Source organism: Vombatus ursinus, unplaced genomic scaffold, assembly GCF_900497805.2.
Source record: "Vombatus ursinus unplaced genomic scaffold, bare-nosed wombat genome assembly UNPS02014821.1, whole genome shotgun sequence".
Classification (NCBI taxonomy): Eukaryota; Metazoa; Chordata; class Mammalia; order Diprotodontia; family Vombatidae; genus Vombatus; species Vombatus ursinus.
The window spans coordinates 19,978,701-19,988,287 of NW_020954599.1; the positions used below are offsets into that span (position 1 = coordinate 19,978,701).

General features: G+C 37.2%; 1 protein-coding gene across 1 annotated transcript in view; it reads left to right on the plus strand.

The window, feature by feature from the left end:
- ANK2 (ankyrin 2) overlaps positions 1-9,587 on the plus strand; it is a 412,172-nt gene that overhangs the window by 363,952 nt on the left and 38,633 nt on the right. The window contains 4 exon segments of the mRNA XM_027837420.1: positions 465-587; positions 2,567-2,599; positions 4,813-4,834; positions 8,173-9,586. Of these exon segments, the coding sequence (XP_027693221.1) occupies positions 465-587; positions 2,567-2,599; positions 4,813-4,834; positions 8,173-9,586 (1,592 nt within the window).

Here is a 9,587-nt window from a genome sequence, read left to right on the forward strand (position 1 = left end):
CTTTCTTCACCACTCAGTCCCATAAGCTAAATATCCAAATGGCCTTTTTCCCATGAGGTACGCTAAGGTACAAATTGCTCTCTTTCATTATAGATCATTTACTTTTGAAAGATGCTTTCTCACACGTAATTAAGATCGTCACCAAAACCTACAATGTGTCATGTCTAAAACAGAGCTCTGATTCCTGGCTGTATACAAATGTTATGAATAAAGATGTCTGTAATATAAATATATATATACACACATGTGTATAATATATATAAATAAAATAGATATACCACACATATATAAAGGAATATATATACACATATACACACACATGTATACATATGCATACACATAGACACATTAAGAGAAGATTCTCTGCCCCCAAACTTTCCCCTCCTAATGGTTTTGGACACTGTCTAATAAGAACAAAGTAGGTCTGAATTCCAAACTCTGTTTCTATGTTCTCCCTCTTGCAGGTTCGGGATACAACTCAGGAACCTTGTGGAAGACTTTCCTTCATGAAGGAGCCCAAATCAACAAGGGGATTGGTGCATCAAGCGATCTGCAATTTAAATATCACACTGCCGCTTTATACTAAGGTACTGTCTAACTTACTGCAGCAGAACCTCAACTACTGTGGGACCAGATTCTCTCCAACTTTGTTTAGGGAGACAAAGGCAACCTAGTTGTGATCACACAGAGTTGATTATTTATAATTCCCCGTAGCATTTCTAGTTCTCAACCTAAGGGGGAAAAGTAGCAGTCACTTTTATTCTTTTGCCAGAGGAAATAATTGAATTAAAAATGGAAACATTTCTTAAAATTGTTGTGAGCACTGAAGAGGGGTAAAAGTTGCAATAACTTAACATTTTTAACTGATAACAAAGAAACTGCCATGCTCTTGATTCCTGTGTTTCCTTCATTGTGAAACTAGAGTAATCTATTCAGACCCAACAAGATATCATCAAATTCCATTTCTCAAATTGAACATCGAGGGGTAGCTAAGTGGTGCAATGGTTAGAGCACCAGCCCTGGAGTGAGGAGGACCTGAGTTCAAATCCAGCCTGAGATGTTTACTAGCTGTGTGACCCTGGGCAAGTCACTTAACCATGAATGAGAAAGAAAGAGAGAGAGAAAGAAAGGAAGAAAGAAAGAAAACATCTGCAGGAATATTATAGACTTTAAAATCAGGGAAATCCCATGATATTTTCATCCCATCATGGAAAGAATTGCATGTGTAATGTTAGAGTGTGTGTATATGCACACACACATATAAACATAATGTCAATTGCCTAAAAGATTTTTTCAGTTCTACTTTAATATCATGCAATGTACAGGGGGAAAGGCTTAGGTTCTCTGGTTTCTCCCTAAATGACACAGGCTCCTGACACAAGATGTTTCAGACAGCTGCCTGTTTTCTCTCTGAAGTTTTCCCCTTTTAAATTCTTCAGAGTTGAAGTCTCAGTAGGAATAATCATTAGCAGTGATCATTAGGACCAGATTCCCACCACCAACACTGGGAGGTGCAGGAGGGGTATGGCAATAAGGGTGGGGGAGTATGTGTGGAGTAGGACCAGGGATCTGTTATCTAGCACACTTCAAGACTTGTATATTCTGGTTAATTCAATTTTATTGAATACATTTAATACATAGCATTTAATACATTTAACATATAGCAACCAGGTATGAATGATATGAATTTGGACAATTAGGATGTAATAAAAGGTACTTTGTGTTATTAAAATATCATTTAATCTTTTTATTTATAAGGCAATTCATCCTCTTATGTAGCCTTGGAGTTATCCTAATGAATTTCTATCATTACTATTGTATTATTTATTACTATTGTGTTATTTAATAGAAAGTCCCAAGATATAGAGTATCAGAGTTTACTGTGCTTGTGAAATGTATTTTTTTTTTTTTTGTCAAAAGACATCTCTAATGTAATCCTAACCAATACCCTAATGCTTTGGAATTGCTTACTAATCAGTTACACTGGACAAAATGGGGAGTCTATCAAATGTTACTTTTTTCAGTCTGTTTATGTACTTCTTTACTGAAGTAGCAATGGTTAACTGAAGTTAAAACTAATGTTCTTATGTTAAATTGTTTTCAGCATGTGCCTACAGAGCATTCTAACATACATTTATTAATCTCATAATCCATCTCTAATGAGCGGAATGTGTCATGGTCATAAATAAAAAAATATTTATAACATGGAATTATAACAAAAAATCATACTAAGCATATGTGAAACAATACATAATTATCATTTTTTATTACTACTGTGCTATGCATTATGTTAGCTCGTGTAAGTCAGGCATTGAAATCTACCGTCAGCCTAGCAGTTAACTATAATTTCGGTCTTTTGTCTTGAATCTACAGACTTCAACGTTTAAGTCAATCCTCTTGAATTTTTCTGCTTGTCTTTTGATTGTAAAAAAAAGTATGCTCTCTGAATATCTGCCTGTTAGTATTTGGCAACAGGGTATTTTCCTCTTCTTTGTATCTAAATAGTCTCTGCTTTCCCTGCTGTTTTGTTTTCTCCTCCTTTTGCATGGCATCTTGGGGCTGCAAGGAGTCAGAATCAGATCAGGAGCAGGAGGAAGAGGTAATTTTGCTACTGTGTCACTTGCTCATGGCTGTTATCAGTGTTCTAATCACTAACAAATGGGACCTTGCATGCAAATGAAGCAATTGTTCTTGATAAGCCCAAAAGTATAATGCCTACTTCTGTTTCCTTGACACCAAATTGAAATGATTCTCTTAGAGGCTTACATCTGTCACACAGGACTGAGTTTTCTTAAGGTGGTTTACTTTTGTTCTGCTGGCCATCATCTAGGCTGAAAAATTGTGGGTTCACTTTTAGTGACCTACTTAGTATTTTAGTATTATCCAATCAAAGGTTCAACCTTTGTGGATCTTTCATCTCTGTTTCAAGAAGGGGGTTCAACGGCCTTGTTTTTGAACACCAAACAATATAAAATTTAAAAGACCTTCTGAAAGTGCATCATGCCTTTGTAGTAGAAGCAGAGTGTAGGGTAAAGATTGCCACTTCCAACCACAAAATCAATTGGTGCTCAATTTGGAAAGAAAAATGTGTTTTAGGGATGGCTGAGACAGGAGAACTCAGACTATCAGCTACTGATCCTTCCCCTTCCCTTAAGACAAGCTCATGAAACACGGAAAATGCCCACATGTCCCAGCTTCAGAGGGTGGCTAGATTTCCACCAAAATTTATGCCATGTACAATACACAGCTAATGATTTAGGCATTTCCACATTATTATGGTGACTTGAACCAATATCCCAGAGACTTAAAAAAAAAAACTCCCCCCCACAATTAAGCATGTATTTTCTCCCTTTTGCCTCCTCCACTGGAAGATGGATGAGGATTAAACACCTTTGTTTTGGTTGACTGCATTTTTTTACAATTCCTACATTGGCCATGTCCAAAACTGAAAGTCTTATTCTGTATAAATAAAACTTCCAGTTATAGAAAGATGGATATTTAACTATAGCAACTAAATACTAAATTGGGCTCTATTTTTTGAAATTTAGGTTCTTTCAGTTTTTAAAAATAAGTATATTTATTATGATACTAACTACATAAAGATTGAGAGATATCCAATAAATCATTGAAAATAAGCATTGCTGATGTGAAAATAAAGCACAGGAAAAACCATTTGTATGTTTTGCCTCTTAATAGCAAGACATCTCAATTGAACTCCCATGCTTTCAATTCCACTTTAAATGGAGTGATGTAACAGGAGGGGTGATGATTAAATAAATGGCACTCATTAGCCATGTGAAATTACATACACTAAATGTGAGAAAACTGAATTCTTTGTTTCCACTGAAATTCAGCCTTAACAAAACCTATGAGCCATGGAAATATACCATTCTGTGAATTAATCCTCATATTTCCCATTGGAAAAATACTGGAAACCTATATAAAATAATTTACAAAATGACTATGACAATTTTGGTATGTAAAAATTGGGGATTTTTTAACAAATCCTTTCATCTGCATTAAAGGGAAAGGTATCAAGAGTGATTAAAGGCAAGCTATAGAAATCATGAGTCAGCATGGCAATTGGCTTCAGAGTCAAGAATACCTAATTGCTTGACCCCAAGCAAGTCACATAATGTCTCAAAACAACTCTTTTATACACTGAGTTGCAGAGAAGATACAGACCAGCAATAGCAGAAGGAATTTCTTCATCTTGGAGTTCCTCGTGCCAAAGAAATCACGGGTCTGAAACAGACAAAAAAAATGAAATGACATTAAAAAATCTGGACCTTGCTGATTTCATCATAATGAAAATGCATGCAAAACAGAACAAAACAAAAAACAGATAATCACCTTTGGCATCCTTCCTTTTCTTGCCTTTTATTCCACAAAATTAACCTTCAGGCTCCAATGCCAAGTTGAGCTCTTCCTGTCTTTTCCCCCACGAACATTTACTTCTAACATCCAGAATTCTTCCAGTCCAATGCTTCCTTCCCTGCCCTAGCTTCTTTGGAAAGGCTCTGAATAGGATTTAAACCACTTGAAGCCTCACCTTATCACCCTCCCAATACTCAACTCTTGGTAAAGAATACAGAGAAATTATCTCAATTCTGATGAACAAGAATAAGAAAGATTGTCCACAAACCCAGGCCATCAGCCCTGAGAGTGAGAATCAGCTATGGAGTCATTCCTCAAGCCTGTGCTGATCCCCATTTGTATAAAGTATGTGGGTAACAGGCCATTATGCACACCAGGGGCTTTGAGACAAGGCACTGTTTGTAACCATTTCAATTTATGTATGTTTTCTTTCAGATCGATATGACATCAGAAAAAAGTAAGATTTTTAAATAAAATTGAGTTTGTATGAAAGCTGGCTATGAATTTAAAAAAAAAGCATGAGAGAAAAATGCAAGCTAGTTGCCATTACTAACAATGATAATTTTATTATTATAATTATATTATCATTATTAAGCATTAATTTATACTTACAAATGCAGCTTTCCAGTTAAATTACAAACATATCTAATCAGTGAGCTAATTAGCAATAAGATACAATGATTCCTCATTTAAGCATTCACTTTCCTTTGACATCCCTGATAATCCTGCTATGCTCTTATGCTTGTTTAGAATCCCATCCCACCATTTTATGTTTTGTCTTTTTATTGCTATAACTCAGACACTTGATTTTTAGTGAAAGGACAGTATCACTTTTTAAGTCCACCTACCAATTTCTGAGTAGAATTCATTATTTGCATAGGTGCCTATATGTATAAAAGTGATACTGTCTGAAATTTATGAAGCGATGCAATCCCTTTTTCTGTGGTGAAGTGTTACTAAGCTTATGGCTCTATGTGGAAATCACTTCTGGTTATGGTGAGGGATAAATGTGTTTGTTCATTTGCAGAAGTCAGCAATGAACAAGTTAAAAAAAAAAGCCAATTGGGCAAAGCCAACCAATGACAAAGGATGCCTTAGCATGGAGATGTGTTTGGATAACAGTACAACCCACCCTTCCCTGCCCCAGTTAAATCTGTTTCAGATGGAACTTTTCTTTATTTTTAATTGGGAACTATACAATTATCGATTATTAAAACTAGAAGGGACTTTGATGGTTTTTAGACATTGTTTATCAGTCAAACAAGCCTTTATCAAGAGCTTGTTATGTGCAGAGCACTATGTTATCCTTCTCCCAATGCTAGAATTCCTCTTTATGAGGTCTTCCATGAGACAGCTGCCTTACAACTCATTTCAGGCTTAAAACATTCAAAATATTATAAATTTCCCAAACTGTTTAATTCATATTACATCTGATGGTCGGCTACCTTAAATGAATATGCACCTTTGAGGAAAATGTACCTTTTGTACCACCAAATTGTTGTTTTATGTAAAAAAAAAAATCCCAAAGTAGTTTGGGTTCTTTTTATATGATTGCATTTCATGCATACCCTATCAATTCCTTAAAGGATTTAATGAAGATATCTGACTTCATATTAGCCTGTATGCTTTGGTGCTGATTTTGTTTTGTTTTATTGGAGAGGGGGTATCATTACCCAAACTTTCAAAAATAAGTAGATTATCAGAAATATATTAACTTTGAAAGTTTAATTTGAGAGTTTGTCCTTCAAAAGAGCAACAATTCTAACAATAATAATAGCTAGCATTTAAGGTTCTCAAAGTGCTTTATATCTGTCTCATTTGATCTTAACAACCCTGTAAAGTAGATACCATTATTATCTCCATTTTATAGATGAGAAAACTGAGGCAATACAGAGGTTAAGGGATTTGCTCAGGCCTACATAGCTAGACTTCAACTCAGGTCTTCCCAATTCCAAAGCCAGCACAAATCATTTTTTTCTTAAAGTGTTAATTTCCCAAAGAGAAGATTATTTTGCTGGAGTGACCTATGTTGTTCTCTCTGAATCTATTAGATATTTTATCTCATTTCCCTATGTCTTCCCCTAAAACTCATGTGTGAAAAAGAACCTTTCTTGGATAGGGTATAGGAAGAGAGAGAAGATTGGGGGGGGGGGTCAATAAAGAGGAGAGAGCTCCCTCTTATTTAGTGCCTTAAATTTTTCAAAGGGCTTTACAATAATACTACTTCATCTCATTTAATCTCACAACAACCCTGTGAGGTAGGTGGTATTATTTCCCCCATTTTCCAAACGAGGAAACTTGAGGCTTAGAGCAATGAACTGATTTGCCCACAAGTACATATTAAATCTCTGTAAAGGAATTCCAGCTCGGGTCTTGCTGACTTCACATCTAGCACTCCCTCCACTATCCCAAGCTGCTTCACCTTGCTTATGGGAGAGGGGGGTTCTACGATTGTAACAAAAAGAAATTTTCCCTAAATGATTTAAGGCGCTAAGGTTTATTTATTTTTTTTTTAGTTTTGAATATAGGCACGTAGATGTCAATGATGTATTTTTAAAATAACAAAGTATACTCTTGAAAAACTCAAATCATAAGCTACCAAAATGTGCTCCAAGTTTACGATCTCAAAATGGGACAAAATTTATTTCCTTTCAGAAGCTTCTCTGTCAGTTTAACTAGAGGCTAGTTTTCAAAATCTCTTTGCCATTCTTGGTTCGTATGCCTACACATTTGTCTGTGCCATAAGGGGCCCACATCCAATATTTTACATATTGGTTTGTAGGGAAATAAATACGCTTCACCACAGTATTTTTTTTTCCTTAACCAACTCTTATTTATAACCATTCTCCTGCCAGTGCTCTTAAATAAGGCTACATTCCCAGCAATTTTGCCACATCTTTGCTTTGCATGGAAATAACTTGGCTTACATAAACAGTGCGTGTGTCTAGTGTGAATGTCTCTGAGTTTGGGGTTGCCATCCATTACCTTTCAACTCACATCTAAGTTAATTCACAATTATCCTTGTTTTTCCCCCTTTCTTCCTTTTTTCTCCCTTTGATCTGTTCATTATTTGTCTAAACAAGGAGGCTGCGCTCCAAGCAAAGGCCTGTGCCTCTCAACATGACACTGTTTGTTTCATTGTTAGGTGTGAGTTTCCCTTAGATGAAATGCCGGTTTGCAGCTGACTCAGATCTACATACATAATATAGCTAACATGTTGCACATACCAGAATTGAACACACAGAACTCAAGAAGTATTCTTTGTTTTGGTTATTTAAAAATGTGAACACATTTTCAAATGTTATTCTGACAGTTTGCTACCACTGGCTTTCTCTTAGAGGAAATCAACTTTCTGGCAATTCTAATGCTTCCCCCCACCACCACTTTTTTTTCCTTGTTTATTTTTTTATTTGGACATTGATCTGTGACATCTGAACAATCTTGAGATACCTCTGTGTAATTTCACTGTGTTTTTTTCATTGTTTTGATTTGTGGCCTTTTTTAACGTCTTGTTGATTTTGTCTGTTATAGCTTTGGTGTTGTATGTGTGGATTGCTACGATGAGAAAATTAAGCAAGTTATTTCCTGCTCATTTTTCCTTTTCAGTTTTGTTTTCTGTTAGCTTTGCTTTGCTCTTGTACCCCGAGGCCTTGTGGATCCACCATACCCAGCCCATTTTGTTGATCTTCCTACCACTGCAGCCAAAGACTTTGTGTTGTTTCAGTCCTGATTACATTTTCCGATATCTTTTTTGATTTCCATTTTACTTTCGATGTTTTTTTGTTCACGTCAAAGACGATGAGACAGAATCTACAGAAACATCTGTCGTGAAAAGCCACCTCGTTAATGAAGTTCCCGTCCTAGCGAGTCCGGACTTGCTCTCTGAAGTTTCTGAGATGAAGCAAGATTTGATTAAGATGACCGCCATCTTGACAACAGATGCCTCAGATAAGACAGGCTCTATTAAGGTGAAAGAGTTGGTAAAGGCAGCTGATGAAGAGCCAGGCGAGCCCTTTGAAATTGTTGAAAGAGTTAAGGAGGACTTAGAGAAAGTGAATGAAATTTTGAGAAGTGGAACATGCACCAGAGAAGAACACCTAAATCAGAAGTCTCAGTCAGGGAGAGAATTAGTGGAAGAAGAGTGGGTTATTGTCAGTGATGAGGAAATTGAAGAGGCTAAGCGACAGGCTCCCTTAGAAGTCACTGAATCTCCGTGTGTTGAGGTTAGACTAGAAACAGGGAAAAGAGAAGAAGTTAAAAAAGACTCAACTGGGATAGTGAAGTATCTCACTGACGATCTAAATTCTCATGAGGCTCTTCATGAAGTGCGGCCACAGACAGGCCAAGATGCAGTAGGAAAGAAATCTGGGGCTACTGTTATTAGCAGGAGTTCAGAAAAGGAGGGCCAAGGTGAGACACAGAGCATACAAGAACCACACAGACCAGTCTTGGGGATAAAGAAGCCAGTGAGGAGGAAATTAAAAGAAAAGCAAAAGGAGGAAGGTTTACAAACCAGTGAAGGAACAGCTGACCTTAAAAAATGTAGCTCAGAGGAGTCATTAGATGAGGAATCAGGGTTAGCACCTGAAGCTGTCCCCACTGTCAGAGCTGTGTCCCCAGTGATAGAAGAAACCCCCATTGGCTCAATAAAAGACAAAGTAAAGGCGCTGCAGAAACGAGTAGAAGATGAACAGAAAGGCCGCAGCAAATTGCCTGTCAGGGTGAAAGGTAAAGAGGGAGCTCAAGAGCTCCCTAAAAAGACAATTCACAGGTCACATCTACCTGTGTCACCCTCAGCTAAAACAGAAAGACATTCACCTGTGTCACCCTCCGCTAAGACAGACAGACATCCTCCTGTTTCAGGCTCAGCTAAAACAGAGAGACATTCACCTATATCACCCTCAGCCAGAACTGAAAGGCCTCCACCTATGTCATCTTCTGGGAAAACAGAGAAACACCCACCTGTATCACCTTCTGGGAAAACAGAGAGACGACCACCTGTATCACCTTCTGGGAAAACAGAGAAACACTCATCTGCATCACCTTCTGGGAGAACAGAGAAACACCTACCCATATCGCCCTCTGGGAAAACAGAAAGATACTCTTCCACTGCACCATCCTCAAGAACAGAGAAGCACCCACCTGTATCGCCATCCTCTAGAACAGAGAAGCACCCACCTGTATCACCCTCCTCAAAAGCAGAGAAGCAC